This window comes from Buteo buteo, chromosome 13, assembly GCF_964188355.1.
Source record: "Buteo buteo chromosome 13, bButBut1.hap1.1, whole genome shotgun sequence".
Taxonomy (NCBI): Eukaryota; Metazoa; Chordata; class Aves; order Accipitriformes; family Accipitridae; genus Buteo; species Buteo buteo.
The window spans coordinates 4,812,267-4,830,011 of NC_134183.1; the positions used below are offsets into that span (position 1 = coordinate 4,812,267).

Consider the following 17,745-nt stretch of genomic DNA (forward strand, 5'->3'; position numbering starts at 1 on the left):
CTAAAGGGTTTAAAGAAAGAAGCGTTTTGCCTACTCCTTTATTCCCCACGTGCTTACAGAACTTCTGTCTGGTTTCATGGCTGTTGTAAGACAAACAAAAGAATCTTTTAAAATTCATTCAAGCACTACACTGAATTAAACTTAAGAATCAACACAAGCAAGAAACTTAACCAGTCATTTCTTGGGCCTCCTCAATAAGGAAGAATAGACACTGTTGACACAGCAGCAGTTTGAAGAATGTAACAGTAGATTCCAAGCTATGAGACACCTTACCTGCCCCGCACTTGGGAAGAGTGGTTTAGTAACTGGAGGCTGGGGGGTAGGTGCCGATGCAGCAGGAGCTGGAGGTCTGTTAAGAATGCCTGGTGCTGTAACAGGCTGTGCTTGTGTCATCGGAGGCATCCCAGGACGAGGCCCAACAGGCGGCGGCATACCTACAAACCAAAGAACCAGTAACAAATTAGGCTGAAGGAAGTAAGAATACTCCTTTAGAGGATTCTGTTCACAGTGTTCCTTAGAACAAACTCTCCCACAAGGAAGGTGTATTTTTAAGGCAATAGTAAAATAAAACATGACAAAGGGTAATGTCAGCAGCCACCAATAAATGTCCCTGCATAGGCAGTAACCTCAAACACTTCAGAGCAATACTGAACTAAGTTGTGTTTTCTACTAGAGCTTAAATGATGTTTATGCTCTCAATAAATCAACGCAATTAATGCAGTAACTGTTTCCAACACACTGCGCCTATCCTGCCAAGCACATGGATAAGACTGTTACAAAACGCAAAAGATGCGGCCATTATGAATGGTATCAGAACTTTGACCAAAACACAGATCAGCTTTGCTGTGGGTCTTTAGCACAGTGGAACAGTGACACAAGGCTACTTTCTGTAGCATACCATCACAATACATGCACTTTGTATGTGCAGGGCACTAGGAGAGGTTCAGAAATGAGAAGTTAACAGCTCATATGGGTTCCATCATATTATTGTGCAGCAGAACTAGGCTGTAACTGTCCTAGTGGCTTGCTTCCTCCTCCAGTGAGAAATACGGGCAAACCACCAAATCTCAAGCCATCACAGCATAGCTGCTGGTCAGGTGGGACACTCTCAGAACTTAAAGGCTGCTTAAGAACTGCACAAGAGAAATGTCTCTTCTAGCTATGGTAAGAGACCAAAATTACAGTTAGTTTCTTCACACAGCAGATTCATTACTTGGGTATTTCTCATTTCCCACAACATTTTCAATCATTACCATTTTCCAGGTGCAGCCACACACATTAAAAAAAGGGATGAAGAGACACTAGGCAACACAAAAGCCAGAGAAAGTACAACAGGAAGAGAAAACTATATTCTATTTTTTACCTCCAAAGTGGTACCAAACACAAATAATTATTTATAATCAAAAGCACAAGACTGGCTTCTGTGGCAATCAATCCACACCAAGGTGGTGGCATAAGTCTGTATATTCTTTATATAAATCCTAAATCTCAGTGGAAATAAATAAATGTAGTTTAGCTCACACCATAGTATGAGTTTGACAACCCTGACCTACCTGGTGGCATACCAGGCATAAGAGGTGGTATTCCTGGCCCAGGAGGCATCATTCCACCCATCGGCATCATCCTATTAAATGGAAAATGAGCACTGGTATGAACACTCATGACAAACTGTTAAGATAATTGGCACATACCTGTATATGATAAAAAATTATGGTAAATAATTTCAAGAAGCTCTCAACAGAGGCAATTCAAAACCAGCTGACTCCATAGTTAGAAATGTTTTTCCACAAGAAAAAAACAAAACAAAACAACCCCAACACACACCACACCAAGAACCCCCCCCCCCAACACTTTTTATTTGAACTTTAATTCCTCAAACTTTCACTTCTTCTATTATCAGATTTCCAGAACTGGTGTCTCTCTTGAAACCTATTTCAGGCTACTAGTTTCAGCAGAGTGTTCAAAGAACCTGCTCTCAGTACACTCAAGAAAATCGGAAAGTAGGAAAAACAGCTAACTCCAATCACACTAAAATCACTGTACATCTGCTATTACTCCTTTCTGACACTACAAGTCTCTTTGTGGTTATAGCACCCTCACATTATTTTAACATTCTCCTTCCTCTAGTGAATGGCAGACAACCCAAATCTGTAGAACTAGCCACAAAATACTGATAAAAATAGAGCAGAGACCACAGGGTAAGAGAGCTTCTGGAGTTTCAATTACAGTAAATATTCCCTACACTGAAGGATAGAAAAGTGGGATTTAAAAAGAAACTTTTTAAATGAGCAGTCCTTACTATGGCATATTTTTCCTTCATATTAAAAACAGGTTTGGTTTTTTTTTCCCCCCCTTGCTACTGATACCTGGAGAAAAAAATTGGTCTGCATTTCCCTAACAGAAAGGTGGCATCTAAATGACTCCTTTTATCCTTATCTACTAAACCACACTACAAATTAATACATGTTCCCCATCTAAACCATACATACAACCCTTAATAAAAGCAAATTCTTCCTGCACAGGGCTGCGACTTCATAAAAATAAGCTATCTACAACACTAAGTGCTTTTACACTGGGAAGCTATAGATAAATATGTTACAATTCTTTTACAGGGAACAAACCCAAGTGTAGCTTAAGTTTGCTTAAATTTTTCCAGACACTTGAAGCTGGATTAGGGAAACAAAATAAAGGAATGGTTATTACTTTAGTTAGTATGATAAGTAGATACGTAGCAGCCAAGTGCATACCAAAACCCCACTAAGAAGTAGTTTCTATGACAAAGTCAAGACACCTTCACCATTGCTGTTTCAAAATCAAAACAAATCATCATAAATGGGCAAGCATTCATTCTGTACAGCAAACTGCTACCCAGTCTTGTTTTTATTCTCAACTTGTCTACCACTGCTACAAAAGGAACCACCAATACAGAAGCAGTAATGACTGGGAACATAGTACCATCGCCCCTTTTTTGGGTTAATGGTTGGAGAAGGCAAAGTCAGTCTTGCCACCCATTTTGACAACTATCTGTTAGACTCCCAAAAAAAGTGCTGGCTGACCACTGCCTGCTGCCACCAGAAAGATGACTTTCAGAGAAACTGCAGGGATAGTGCTAGAACTAGTGTCACAATAAAAACAAAGTTGCTTCCTAGGTCCTAACTCTTCTTTGCTCATTTTTAAACAAAATGATCATCAGGTTAAGTAAGCAAAATTTTAGACCAAACTAGAGAAAAGCATAACATAACACCATACCACCCTCCCCTTAAATTTCACAGAAAAGGAAGTGCAGTGAATTTTTGGCAAATTAATTTGTGTATTTCACTAGATGACATTACATTCACCTGAAGTTAACAAAGTGTTTAAGGAGGACTAAGCACCAGCAAGCCTGATAAAATTCTGTTCAGTCTCCACCCAGAAAAGCTACACTCATGATGAGCATCCACAAGATGTTCCACTATGACATGGTTTTTAAATTCAAAGACTGTTAAAACAACATTTATGTCTCAGAAGAGAACAATCTTTCACCTCAGTGAACTTTAAAACTTAGAAGCAAAGTTCCTGCAGTATGTCCTACAGGGCTAAGAATTGAGCACATGGAGCTGTACCCTGATTAAAGAGAGGCTGTAAGTCCCTAAGGGTCTATTTTGTTATTTTATAGAATGCATTTCTCATAACATATAGTTTTGTAATATTCATTTAGATAAAGCATAAAAACTTCAGATATTATATAATAACAAAACCTAACATTTTCCACAAATTCGTAGGCAGTACTTGAGGTTTTCAGTAAGACAATTTCAAGCTTATCAAAAACATGACATAAAATGGCATAATGAATGTACCTAGAATTACATTAATGAGATGCTTACATGTTTCCACCACAAAATGACTGCATGTATTTTCTCTGTTGATGTAATCTGTGAAAATTTATGACAAAATCAAAAATCTAACTGTGATTTTCCAAACACATTGTGATAGGGTATGGTGTCTAACCCAAACAAACATAAAAACCAACATCTTACTTTTGCCCAAAATACAAGAAACATTTAAACTATTCAGTATTTTTTTCCTGTTAGGTTGATGACTGATAGCCAGATGCACAACATATGTACAATACACAAAGGAACAGTGGTTCACAGAAGGCTCTAAACCAACACAACAGAACTTTAAATTACTATACTACTAGTCAATAAAGTTAGGAGAAAGGCAACATACTTTATACATAAACTCACAGTTTGGCCATATTTTTAATGTTGGTTTACAGCCATCCAGTTCTTTGGTTAGTCTCAACATTAAGGTTACAGAGTTCACAGGTCCCTACGTACATTTTTCTAATTAGCTTTACTTTTTCTGTGACAGTTTAAAATGCACAGTATGAACATGTAATATTAAGTCTTTTTTGCTACTCACCCAGGCGGCATTCCAGGCATAACTGGAGGCATTCCAGGCATCATAGGTGGAACACCTGCCATTAATGGTGGTATACCTTAAAAGAAAAATAAATTTTAAGCAACTCCAACAACATACAGTCACTAACAAATCTAATCTAATAAATTTAGACTGGATAAATGCTTTACAGGTAGCTCTAAAAGATTGGTTTTTTGAAATAACACAGCTTACAAACAACGCAATATAAAATATTATCTGCAAGTCTGACTTAGAATCATTGTTCTCATTCCTGCAAGTCTGTGTAAATTTTCTTATTAGTCTCCAAAGATCATGCCTTACCACTACAAAAAATATAATGAGAAGAGACCAGTTTTCGCTCACTGTCATTGATCAAAATTCTTTACTCAATATATTTGTGGCCTCTGTATGAACTGCCTGTTCTATGTTAGCAGTCTATAGATATATGGCAGCCTTTCTGCCGTTTCCAAAATCTTGTTACAAGACACCACAAACAAGTATCATTGGTAGACTTATGTTTAAAGTACTAATCTGTCTTACTACCATATTCCTTCAATCTAGGTGCAAGCATTAGGTATCTTAATCTACTTCACAAAGGAAGATGTGTATGCACACACAGAATGGGGAAAGAAAATGAAGAAACTGCTTATGTGCACCGTGAAACTATTTTGTGACCTCTAACACCCAGTGTTAGAAAGGGCAGATTATTATTCCGGCATACAAGCAGCAATTTGTGTTTCTACTCAGCTATTCAGTAACTATCTTAAAACATCATCTCACCTGGAGGCATTCCTGGTGCACCCGGCACAGGAGGCAAACCTGGTTGTGCCATTGGGGGAATGTACCCCTGCTGTGGCTGAACTTGCTGGGGTTGAAATGAAGTTGAAGCTGCAGATTCATCATCTTCATACTCATCAGAATCATCCTGTTGTTTCTTTTTCTGGCTCTCTGCTAAAGAGTACAATGTATATGATCAGACTGAAGACAAATTATATTCTGTAAAATTTGTTTTATCTGGGGTATTCTAGCTGGAATGAAAATAATAAAATTCAAATTTTATCAGCATGTTCAAAAATTCATCGAATCACAATGACAAACTAAGTGAGCCTATCTATACATATAAATAATAAAGGGAAGGAAAGGGACTCACACTGTAAGGACCCTCAACATAAATGGGTCAGTCTCACACTGTCCAGAATAAGCCAAAGCAGTTCAAACAAAGGTGTACTTAAACAGCAAAGAAATCTAAATATTTGGGCATCACAATTGTATCACCCCTGGCCTTTCCTCCCCTTACCCTCAAAAATAAAATCACCATCCCCCTATTAATTAGGTAATTGTTACAGCTGCACTGGCATGCAGCTACTTCTGAAAGGGAAAAGAAAAATATCTCTCAACTGGCAAACGTCTAGAGTTGCAGTTAAAGAATGCATTAAACCCAACCCTTACTCTTCTGAGAAGCGAGTCCTGTATCACACAGTTTAGTATCAGTAAGAAACAGACTCGGAAAATAACAGATAACTAGCTAGATTACACTTTACCCTGAGTTTTTTGTTCAAGTAACCTCCTTCGTTCCTCCATATCTTTTTCTGGAATGCCCTCCATGCCATAGATTTCCAGTTCAATATCTGTTCTTCCAGGAATAGCATTTGGAACAGCATCTATTGTTTCTTTATGTACCTAAAGAAAAAAAAATTAAAAAATCCTCCTGACCACAGTTCAGGTTAGATTCTCTGTGTTCTTCAGCCAGTTTCAAGATAGAAAAGGAACATCTTTAATGGGAAGAATCTCTCTGGCCAAGCACTTTCTAGACATGTGCTTCCTAATCACTGTTAACTACTATTAGCTTCTAAAACCAGTTTATATAAACTTGTCTTCTGAACACCAAGACAATACAATTCCTTCACTCCTCCTATACCCCAAAAGTGATGGCAGAGATCTCTACTGCATACTCTCCATATGACTGCTGACACAGCAGAACTCCTGTTCTGGAAACAGACCATTGCCGTCTTTTTCTCATCAGTTTTTAAGACTCTGGAAGCCCCAAACCTACCACCTTTTTAAGTTCACTATTAATTCCAATTTTAGATACTGCTAAGAAAACCTTATGTAAGCCTAAAACTTCTTACCTGCATGCAGTGTATAGCTAAACCAGGTCCTGTATACAGTTTCTTATGACATATATGGCATTTAAAGTGCTTTGCTTTTTGATGCTGTATAAGGATTTTTTCATCATCAAAATCCCTGTTACAATACCTATTGAAGACTGTCAAGGAAACATTTAATCCTGAAAGTGACCTTCTATATAACACTAAGCTAATAAGCATCATTGTAATTTTTCCTAAAGCAAAAAGAAGGAAAAAGCATAGAAAGCATCTCTGAGCATTCAAAGCATGACAAATACTTCATGGATGTCTCAAACCAAACCTCCCCCTCACACCATCCAGCATTTCCCTTCAGATAGGTACAAAACCAGCAAGATGTGTGCAGGCAATCAGAATCATCATTTGATTCCATATTCTTTGACACATGCTTTTCAAGTCCTAGTTATTTCTAAGTGGACTCATTGCTTCTCTGCACACATGTACATTAAAATAAAGTTGATAAAGCATTAACGGAGAAATAGACTTGAAATCCACAAAAGGGCAGTTATGCTAAATACTTCAAAGTGCCTATTTTATAAAAGAGAACAAAGGTTTTAGTTAAAAATTCCTTTCCTTTTCAGTTATCCAGCTACCGATTCTTATGGCACCAAATAATTCGCTGCAGTCATTAAAGAATTCTCTGTTTTTAAACAGAAAGATTTTAAGCAAAGAACCTTCTGGACAACTATGTGACAGAAGAGGCAAACTGTATTTCCTGTCTGCAGGTCAGCATTAATATTTCAGCAAATGCTCCACACATATCTTCCTAAATAAGACAAATACACGTTTGTTATTTATTAGCTGTTCCTAGTTAACACAATGTGTCCCTCACTTCTACCAAAACTTTAAATATATTAGTATCTCAAACAGAAGCACTGATGCCTTCCAACATAAAACGGTAAAAGATCTCAGAGCAGGTTATAAATTCCTTTATTAAACAATTTTAGATTGGCCAGAAACGTTTTAGAGAAAGAAACGGTAAATCTGTAATCACCCCCCAACAAAAAGCAGATTGTGAAGGACTGAAGGAGCGATCGAAGAAAAATCCGCCAGTACTTCCGGCTCCTAAGAAATTATGTGACTTTGATGCAGCAATTACAAATTTGAAAGTACCTCCCTCCCCCCCAAAAAAAAGTTTTCAAAAAGTCTCTTTTAACCGCATCTGCCCCACTTCTTCTTGAATAACTGTATTTATCAGAGGCAGGGGTTTCTTCCGTTAACATCCTTCCCCCCGGGGGATAAAGACCGTTCTCCATTTTCCTCACGTCCCCGGCAATCCCACCGGGCCTGGACACAAGAGCGCCAGGGACAGCCGGCCGCAGAAGCTGCCGCCTGCCCCGGCTTTACAGATCGGACGCGAGGCCAAGGCCTCAAGCGAGGGAAGCGGGGTCGGGCGGACTAGGTCGCGCGGGAGGGGGGGGGGGGGGGGGAAGAGAAGCAGAGGAAGGGCACGGACCAGGCCCCATCCCAGCACTAAGGAGCATAGAAATGGAACACGACCAAGCACGGAACCAAACCGTAACGAGGGTGGAGAGAAGAAAAGAACCCCGTGCCGGAGAGCGAGAAGCCAGGCGGCGAATGGGACAGGACGGGACGCGACGGGACAGACACCCGACCGGGCCGGGCCGGGCCGGGCCGGGCCAGGCCGCTCCGCTCCCCTCCCCCACCCAGCTCCCCACACCCGCCTCATCCCACACAGAAGGATACCAGCACCAAGGCTTCAGCTGCTTCTTCTTCTTACGGCCCATGGCGGCGGCACCCCCGACCTACACGGAAAGGAGACAGCCGAGCTCTTCTCTCCTGAGCCGCAACGCCCACACCAGCCTCTCCACGGAGGCGAGCGAGGCAGACACAAAATGGCCGCCACCGTCCCTCCTGGCGCCACCGCCTCAGAGTTCCCAGCCTGCACCGCGGCGCGGCGGGAAGGGGGGGGTACCCACGTGACGGGGCTCCCGGCCCTCCCCACCGCCTCTTGGGCTCTCCCATGGTGCCTCGCGGGGGCGCCGGGTCGCCATTTTGTTTGAGTCGCTGCTGCGGGGGTTGTGAGCGGGCTGAGACGCTTGGTTGTGTTTCTCGTTTTCGCGTTTAACGTCAAGAAGATGTTTTTCCCCCCTATTAAGTCGGACTGAGCGAGAAGCCGTTATCTCTTAAACAGGCCACTCCGCACGGCGTTTTGGTGGTGGTTACCCGTGTCCGTGTAGCTGGCTCTTGACGGGGAGGTCTTGGGGTGTGGGGGACCGCGGCCCTTCGAGAACGCTGTAAAACTGACAGCGACGTGTTGAGCCTTCACCCCCCTCAGAGCTTCCCTTGCCTGCCCGGGGACTGGTCCCTCCGTTACATCCCACCGGGTGTTGTTTCTGTGTTAGTATCCCCCCGGCTCCCAGAGCTGCCGGCTGCCTGCAGTGGCCGTGTCGCAGGCTGGGGGCGAGAGCCCGCAGGGCTTGCCTGTTAGTTACGAGGCTGAGCTAACAAATATGCTGTTTTAACAGGGGGGAAAATATTTCGGAAGCGGAGTAGGCACTTTAAAAACCGGCGGCACGGTCCTCTACGGCTCTAGGTCGGCTCTGCTGCACCTCAGCCGCCCCGCAACGAGCTCTCAGCCGACTCGCCCTCCTCCCCGCTGCCCGGGGCTAGGCGCTGTCTGCCCGCGGGCTTGCGTACACCGACCCGGGGCGGGGGCAAGAAGCTTTAGCGCAGGCCCCCGCGGTAACGCCCGCCCTCCCGCCGGCCTCCTCTGCCTCCGGGGCGGGGAACGGCGAACGCAGGACCCGGAGCGGGCGGGTCCGTGGCGGCGGGTTGGGGCGGGATGTTGCCGGCGCTGCCGGACGGCGACGAGCGGGAGCTGGAGAGCAGCGAGGAGGGCGGCGGTGCGGGTGAGGAGCGGCGGCCGGAGCGGCACGGCAGCACCTACCACAGCCTCTACGGTTACCGGAGCTGCAGGTGAGGGGGCCGCTCGCCGCCGCCGAGGCCTGCCGGGGCCTGGCGAGGCGGGTCCGCGCTGGAGAGGCCGTTTCCAGGCTTTGTCAGTTCCCAGTTGCTTGAATTCGCTTTATTCTTCCCCCCCCACTCCCTTCCCGGAGAGCTCTTTTTCCTCCCATAATGTCCCGATTCCCTCCTCCTGCGTTAAAACCCTCAGGCCATACATACCTTTCCCTGCTGCAGTCCCTTTTCTCTGTTCTGTGTGTTAAGGCTGTAAAATCGATCATAACGGCTTGATTTTCAGATCCTCACAGCAGGGAGCAGACAGTGGGAATGGCAGTCCCAGCAGTGCGGCGGCAGAGACACCCTCCAGCGAAGATTTCAGGTAAAGCCAATCTGCAGAACAGTATAATTGTCTGTAACACCCCATTTTGAAGTCTTTGCTGTATTACTGTTAGGTGAATAGTAAGCAAGTACATTGAAGTCCCTTCAAAGCAGAAACCTCTGTGAACGCATACAGAAGCCCCCTGGTGCTTTTTCTGGAATACCTAGGGAATGGACACAAGTACAGAGCTCAAATAATGTATTAAATATAAGCTACCATCTTTGAGTTTGAACTGTCTTTTCTTTGCTATTAGACTTTTCTATATTGACTTAGGTCTTCATGTAGACAACAGATAATTAAAATTTATTAAACAATTTTAAATGGACATCTTACCTTTCCACAAGCTCTGTAATGGCGTTGTTGCTCTGTATTACAACTAGGGAAACATAAGAACAAAGAGGGGCAGTGACTTTTTAGTAGCTGGCGAGCAGTTCAGCATCAGCTGACACCACAACTCCAGACTTCTGGTCTAGTAGGCAAACCACTGAATGCATTTCTGATGGTCCAGAAGTCAGGGCAAGTTAGCTGTAAGCCAGAGAGAGATCACAGTGGTCCCCCTTCTAGAAGCAGGTGGTTCTGCCCTTGTTCAGAGAAACAAAACAATAATGTTTGCTTTTTGCTAACAATTTCTTCTTGTTTTTTAAAGCCTCTCCTTGCTGGACACTAACTTACCAGCTGAAGCGGAGACTGAATTGCGCAGTTTTATCATTAAGCGTCTTACTAAAGGAGCCCTGTTTGAAGGAATGGGGAATGTAGCGTCAGTGGGGCTGAGGTAAATTTTAACAATTATTTGTGAATGAGAAACTGTAAGAAACATTGGCAGCATTGCACATCTTGCCATCTGCTGCTGCACTTAGGTTTAATCCCGATTCTCAGTCTGTTGCTGCTGTTAATAATTGCTTTATGCAATACCACTTCCCTCTTTTTCTAGGTAGCTTTGAGAAAAATATTGTAGTAAATAATTTAACATTTGAATATTTAAAAAATACTACATGTGTTTATGACTATTTCCTTTGAAACTACTCTGCACCACAGGGGAAAAAAAGAGAAGTGCTAGCGGGTGAAAATTCTTTACAGAAATCACGTATGTCTGCTTTTTGCACTTACTTATTGTGATGTATCTGTAAGAAAATAATTCTTTTTTTTCTGCATAGCATACCAGAATATAGAGTTGGTTGTTATTACTGTCGTTTCCAACAAGAAAATCTTCTAGAAATGGCAACAGTGGAATCGGACACCAACAATGCTCCAGAATACGTTGTTTGTTTCTTAGGTGGCTCAGAGAAAGGTCTGGAACTATATCCTTACCTTTAACTTTCTTTATGGAGAGGGACATGATGTAAAAATTGTGTTCTCATTTTGTCCGTTTCCTACTGGAAATCAGCTCGTTTGTGCACACCTTCCAATAATGGAAAATGTCAATAACAGCCATATACTGAAAGGGAAACATGCAGGTCTTAAGTGATGCATCTTATTTTCCTTAAGAAGATACTTTCAGACTTGAGCTGGACAGATACATTCAAAGTCTGAAGATAAACCTTGATTTGGAGGTAAGGCCCAACTTTTTTTTTGTAAGTGGTGAAAATCACTATTGACACAAATTAATTACTAAGACAATCTGGAAGGTTTAGTCTGTAGAGACAAATTAGGTGTTTTAAGTACTAGTATGAAACACAGAGAGATACTTGATTCACTGTAGTGACAGTGAATGTCTGAAGTGCGATCAACCATACACAACTCAAAAGGAAAAAAAAAGGGGGGGGGACTTTTTTGTGCCAGTTATAAACATGTTAAAGGTTACTTGCAGTTAGATTCAGAGAGAAGAATGACTAATAAAAGGTAATGGTCTACAGAAAAGTTATCAATGTCCACCTGGATTCTTACCACTTCTGAATGTTAAGGAAGGATTTTTAGTGTTTTTCTTGTTACAATTTTTCTAATGCAAACTATGCATTTTAAGTCTCTCTCTCATCCCATGTGCTGTTGCATGCATGGTCTTTGTTCAGTATGTACCATAATATTACAGTTCTGTCTCTTGAAATGTGAAGCCCTTCATTGCTCATAAAGTGTGGCTTTAAATGTCAAACTCAGTTTACTGTGGTTTGAAACTAAGAAGGCTCTGACATCCAAATATCTTAGGTTGAATAGATTATTAAGAGGCTTCTATTTGTGTAGAAATCTAATTTGTATTTAAAGTTTTAATGTTTCAACTTGTTACAGCAAAAAACCTTGGAGACCTATGTTAACCCCTACTTCAGAAGCTGGTTTGAGAATGCCATATGCCCTATTCAGAGAGTAGTACAGCTCTTCCAGGAGAAACTCGCCTTTTTGTTACATGCTGTAAGTGTATTTCAAAGTGGATAACTGAAAAAGGTTCAGAAGGAATCTTAGTGACTCCAACGTGTTTAAAATGTTTCTTGCATTTGCTTTCCCAGCCAGGAATAAATGAGGAACAACTTTTTTTTCCTTCTCTCTCTCTTTTTTTTTTTTTTTTTAATTCAGGGCAAGTACTTTTTCCCTGCTTTATTGCTAAGGTAGCACATAGCAATTTCTTCTATCGGTTTTTATAGTTAACTAATTTTAAATTACATAGCAGTGTCCAAGTAGATATTAGAATGAAAAATAAGAAACAGCATGAGAATGCTATCCCTTCTATAATTCCTCTGAACCAAAAGGGATGTTATATTGTGTATGTGCCTCATGTAATTCACTGGAAACAGAAAAGAAATTAATCCTAGCTCTAGTCCCTGAGTTTGAGGAGGCTTTGGATGGCATAGCTAATAGAGTATAACTGCTGTATTTCTTCTGAATGCAAAATCAGCTGCAATGACTATAATAGGGAGTATTCCCTTAGCTTCTACTTTTCCTGTGAAAAGAACAATTTTTCAAGTACCGCATTATGTATATATTGCTAGTGACTGCAGTATAGCAACAGAAGTAATATCAAAGTTGCATCTAGCTTTTTTCTTTTTTTGTGTGTGTGTGTTTGTTTTAAGGCTTTGAGTTATACTCCTGTGGAAGTAAAAAACGCAGATGAAAGAACAGAAAAAGACATTAGCAGGTAAAGATACTTTGAGACCAAGGAACCTGTGAATAACTTGGCTTTTGTGTATGACAGCCTCCTGTTCTTGCTGTTCGGGAATTGTAAAGAAGCAAGCAGTTCACAAGAGCTTTTTGTGTCAGGTTTCTGGCAGCTGCCAGCCTCCAAGGACTCGTTCAGGAAGGTACAATGACCTCCTTGTGTATTGCCATGACTGAGGAACAGCACAAGTCAATGATTATAGACTGTAGTGGACCTCAGCCTCAGTTGCATAATGCAGGTGAGATTACAGCTGTGAATACTTCTTCATGTTACTTACTTGTATCCCTCAGCTGCTGAGAGTTGTGGACATTAGAGGTAGTTGAGGATATTCAGAAGCTCATAGGTTCATGTCCAGTTTGGATTCTGGCTGGAAACTAGAACACCTGTTTTATCTATGAGGTAGCGGAGTAGTTTGTTTTACCATATGCACTGGAACTCTGGTTTGAAAATGATTGATAATAAAATCCATGGTGCATTTAGTTTGCGGACCATGAAACTATGACTCATACGCTTCAGGGAAGCTGCAAAACTTTTTTTTTCCTGTTGTATTTTTGACAAATGTTGTGAAAAGGGATTCAACATTCAGGGCAGAATTGCCTGTAATAACTCTAGCTATGTTTGCTTTTCTTCTCCACATGTATTGTTTTTCTTAAGACTTATTTCCTGGCCCAGGTATACTCTTTATCAGGTGTTGTTGAGAGTGATTAAACCAGGTGAATGCAGCTATATAGTTATGTTGAGCTCATTTACTTTTTCTCATCTCTTCTCTGTGTTCCTGAACATGTAACAGGAAGCAACAGATTCTGTGAGGACTGGATGCATGCTTTTGTGAATGGTGCTGAAGGTGGAAATCCATTTCTCTTCCGGCAGATTTTGGAAAACTTTAAATTGAAGGTACCTGTTCATGTATGTTAAAGACTTGGAGAAGACATCAGGGTTACTGAGGGAGCAAATACTCTTTTTGCAGCAAAGAAAACTTTTAGGTTATTTATGATGCCTATATGTCATTAACTGATTAACTCTGAAGTTTAAGTTGGGGACTAGCTTACTGTAGCTGACAAGACCAGAATGTAAAGTAGTGTGAAAGATTCTTCAGTGAGTACTCCAAAGGCATTTTCTTGTATTTAAAATAAACCCCACTTTTTTTTTCTTTTTTCTTAAAATACTGTTAATTTGAGCTGTGCACACACAATGTCGTGTAATTGGTAACGTGGATTCAGTAGTTAACACTTCTTAGGTGATCTGTCATAATAGAAGAGGGGAACTCTTGATACAAGTTTGGACATGATCAAGTTGTGGTGTCCACACATTTTGCATCATAACAGTAACAGTGGTAATACGCATCAAAGACAGTACTCAATTCTTACATTACTCTTGAATAGTAATATAAAATTCCTATTGGAAATGCTTTTGCTTCTCCTGCTATTCCTTCACTTTTCCACACAATAATATGTTTTCTTTCCACGTAGAAGGATAAGAAAATGCGCTGTCACTCTTTTCCCAGGCTATACAAGACATTAACAACCTGAAGAGGTTTATCCGCCAGGCTGAAATGAACCACTACGCCTTGTTCAAGTGTTACATGTTTCTAAAGAACTGTGGCAGTGGAGACATCCTTTTGAAGATTGTCAAAGTAGAACATGCAGAAATGCCAGAAGCCAGAAATGTAGTGACCGTCCTTGAGGAATTCATGAGAGAAACATCAGTAGCTTAAAATTATCTTAATTATTCTGTACTCATTTGAGGGTATTGTATAAATCATTAATTTCTTCTGTGCAGCTTAGTTTCACTATTGCAGGATTTTTAATTTATATTTAAAAGGATTGCCTAAGTCAAACCTAAGTTGCAGTTTCATCTGCCTTTTCTCTTTTTTAGAGAAAGCAGTATGAGCTTTTTTTAATGTGTAAATATCGGATCAGACAAACTCCTGCATAGTTTTCAGTGCTTACCAGATTCTCCAAATTACTTGCTCCTTTTCTGAGGAAATCATGACATTTGGGTTTTACAGTCATTGCACACAAAAAAAAACCCCAAAACCAAACAAATCCCTTGTCTGGCAAGCATTTCAGTGTTTTAAATATTTTAAATATCTTTAAAATGATCATGTCTAATCATTAAGATCTGGTTACTTTTGTTTTAATACATAAAGAAGCACAAGCATCTGCATAAGTCAGAGTAAATCAATTAATCATATTTGTTTATGTTTATATAAGAGAACATGAGTAACAAGTCTGTAGCTAGTTTCCACATTCTACTTTCAAAGTGGCAGTTTGTTCTGCTGTTACTAGATAAACAAGTTGTTAATTGGTACGAAACAGAACTGCCTTAAAATTGAACAGAGTTTTAGGAATCAGTTTGTATGTGCTTGTATGTATGCATACATACACCGGACAGATATGTTAAATTCCCAGGCTATCTATCTGATGAATTCCCTTCTTAATTAGTTTGTGTTGTGATCAGGACCTTCTTTGTGTGTTCTTAGTACTTGTTTTGCGTAACTGTAAATAATGGTATGTTTTTCAACCATGGAGAATTAAACCTGAAAATTTTACAGATTAAATATTAACTTTAAATTAATAGAAACTTCTTCAGAAATTGAAGTAAACTTAGTTCCCAAGTTAATTATTCAGACTTTTTAAAACATTTCATTGTATTTCAGCAATGAATTCTTACCCACACCATAGGATATTTAGACAGCAGAATAATTGAAGAAAATCTTTGGCTACAGCTGGAATCAAAACTCATGAGCCCTCTGAGTGACCACATCATAAACAAGGACTAGCTCTGCAAACCCGATACCAGCAAAACTCCCTGTTGCTTTCCTTTGCAGCAGAGGGTCTTGTTTGAACACTTGACCCAGCGCCTTTGAACAACTCTCCCTGAAACAGTAACTAACAGTCTTACAGTGCTGTATACTGTGATGATAAAAGTTGAATGCTTTCCTGTAACACCACTGTGTTGAACCTATAATAAGGTTTACAATAAAACACATTTGAATCCTTAATAGTGTGCTTACGTTAAATTACAAGTTAGTGTTGTCCTTGATGTCTCATGTTTAAAACCCTTTATTCACACAATGCAGAGGAGCTGCTAGTGTAATGTGCAGGAGCGTGCAAGTGTCATACTGACAGCTGAGGTGACATGTAATGTACATAGGCAGGTCAGAGAAGAAAAAAGTAGTTTGAAAGAAAACAAACTCCTTATTCTCTCATTTGCAGGAGCTCTGAGAGGTCACAATGTTTTCCTTCAGAATATTTTATTTGTGAGTGAGTAAAGCAGCACCTCTTAATAAAACACATCACTCGTGGTTGCTCTTGTACATTTTTAACTAAGTTTAGTATTTTGCCTGATCAGGAGGAAAAAAAAAATAGGGAAGTGGAATGTGAATTAACAGGTAGCTGTGATCTGGTAGGAGTGTAAGAAATCATTGCAGTAGTCCTGTCCTGTTCCTTGTGCCTGCAGCTGGGTGGAGATGTTGGGCTGGAGACTCATAGGGCCAGGTGTTCTGTGTGCTGGCCTTAATATTTACAAAGAGTAGGTCAGGCCCAGGCACAGCAGTGCAGGTGGTGATAGACCTTTCCTGAGATGTGCCCACAATTGCTTTGCCTAGCCTGCGTCCCTGGAAGTTTTCAAGAATAAAATGGCTGAAGTGGTATGAAGTGCCTTATAACCTGGATTACCCTATTATCCCATGACCTGTACTATGCTCATTTAAGTAGTTTTGTTTGCTAGGTAAATTACCATAAATCACTCCTAAAAATCCAGATATTTTTAACCTTAACTGTAAAACCTTGCTTAGCCTTGTTGGGCCTCTCTTCTCCAAGGTAATGCATTGTTCAGTATCAGTCCCACTGAATTTGTACTCTGTTACATGTGGACAGCTTCAGTCATAGCTTTTTCTATTGCAAGTTCCTTTTCCTGAATTTTCCCTGCACTAAAGGTGGCTTACATGAAAAACATAACTTCTTGCTTTCTGCAGCCTTTGTTTTAACTTCATCTTGCTTCTGCCAGCTTTGCCGTGCCTTTGCCATTCAGTTACCTAACTACTAAACTCAAGATGCTCAGAAGTACACACACACAGACACATACACACTGAAATACACCCTGTTAGTTCATGAACTTACAGGTTTTACTGGCATCTTTCCATTATAAATTCTATTTTAAAAAAACAAAACTATAGAAAATTAAACAAAAGCATAATAAATAATGCAGAAGCAGCTGGTTCGGCTGCATGAATGCCTGGAGAGTATCACACGCTTAACTTCAGCCAGCAATCAGCTATTCAAAGCTCAGGATGAAGCAAACAAAAGGTCAGAAGATGCTGAGATGTGCACTTAATCTGCAAACCTGAAAGATTTTTACTGTAGTTTTAAGGGTCTGATTTAAAACCCTTTTGGGAAAAAAAAACACAACCAAAACCAAACCAACCAAAACAACAAATAAACAAACAAACACAACACACACCCCCAACCTCCAAACACAAAATCCCCCAGGCCTATGTTAAGAATGCAAGTTTAGATTTAACTGCTACAGACTTCTTGCAGTTTGAAAGATAAGGGTTTGGCGCTTTTTTTTCGGTTTCCCCCCTCTTTACTCCCAAGAGAAGTATCATATAAACCAATTAGTATTTCTCTTTCCAACACTTATGAGCAATGCTTACTATAAGGAATATGATTGGAGCAATGGGAATAAAATGCTAATAAGTTTTATGAGTTTGTGTGATCAAAGCTGAGTACCAAGGCTGCCAGCTTTTGGCTCCTTCTCTGTGACAGATACACTGGAACTGGCAATATTTCTGTCCTTCAGTTTGCCTT

At 40.7% G+C, this 17,745-nt stretch overlaps 2 protein-coding genes across 35 annotated transcripts in view; one reads left to right on the top strand and one right to left on the bottom strand.

The window, feature by feature from the left end:
* The window catches only part of ZNF207 (zinc finger protein 207), a 34,808-nt gene extending 26,356 nt beyond the window's left edge, over nucleotides 1-8,452 (bottom strand). For 28 of the 34 annotated variants that reach the window (XR_012652646.1, XR_012652656.1, XR_012652654.1 and 25 more), the window contains exons 1-8: nucleotides 8,253-8,452; nucleotides 6,531-6,657; nucleotides 5,943-6,081; nucleotides 5,182-5,352; nucleotides 4,405-4,480; nucleotides 3,864-3,911; nucleotides 1,554-1,624; nucleotides 274-434 (exon numbers count right to left, since the gene is read on the bottom strand). Coding sequence is in view for 3 of the 34 variants with exons in the window: in XM_075044349.1 (XP_074900450.1) it covers nucleotides 274-434; nucleotides 1,554-1,624; nucleotides 3,864-3,911; nucleotides 4,405-4,480; nucleotides 5,182-5,352; nucleotides 5,943-6,081; nucleotides 6,531-6,657; nucleotides 8,253-8,293 (834 nt within the window). In the remaining 31 variants the exon portion in view is untranslated. The remainder of the gene's footprint in view (nucleotides 1-273; nucleotides 435-1,553; nucleotides 1,625-3,863; nucleotides 3,912-4,404; nucleotides 4,481-5,181; nucleotides 5,353-5,942; nucleotides 6,082-6,530; nucleotides 6,658-8,252) is intronic. The other 6 variants (XR_012652669.1, XR_012652673.1, XR_012652672.1 and 3 more) reach the window with 6 other exon arrangements.
* A 118-nt stretch (nucleotides 8,453-8,570) lies between these two features.
* On the top strand, nucleotides 8,571-15,935 carry C13H17orf75 (chromosome 13 C17orf75 homolog). The gene is made up of 11 exons (XM_075044351.1): nucleotides 8,571-8,906; nucleotides 9,035-9,485; nucleotides 9,769-9,849; nucleotides 10,496-10,621; nucleotides 11,004-11,147; nucleotides 11,342-11,399; nucleotides 12,070-12,189; nucleotides 12,846-12,910; nucleotides 13,033-13,169; nucleotides 13,722-13,825; nucleotides 14,436-15,935. Exons 2-11 carry the CDS (start codon nucleotides 9,352-9,354, stop codon nucleotides 14,643-14,645), a joined length of 1,179 nt encoding a protein of 392 aa, XP_074900452.1. The 5' UTR covers nucleotides 8,571-8,906; nucleotides 9,035-9,351; the 3' UTR covers nucleotides 14,646-15,935.
* The last annotated feature ends 1,810 nt before the right edge of the window (nucleotides 15,936-17,745 follow it).

Coding starts and splice junctions, on each gene's coding strand:
- C13H17orf75 (XM_075044351.1), top strand. CDS start 9,352: ATGTTGCCGGCGCTGCCGGACGGCGACGAGCGGGAGCTGGAGAGCAGC. Junction 10,622..11,003: donor GTAGCGTCAGTGGGGCTGAG/GTAAATTTTAAC, acceptor TTTTCTGCATAG/CATACCAGAATATAGAGTTG. Junction 13,826..14,435: donor TGGAAAACTTTAAATTGAAG/GTACCTGTTCAT, acceptor CTCTTTTCCCAG/GCTATACAAGACATTAACAA.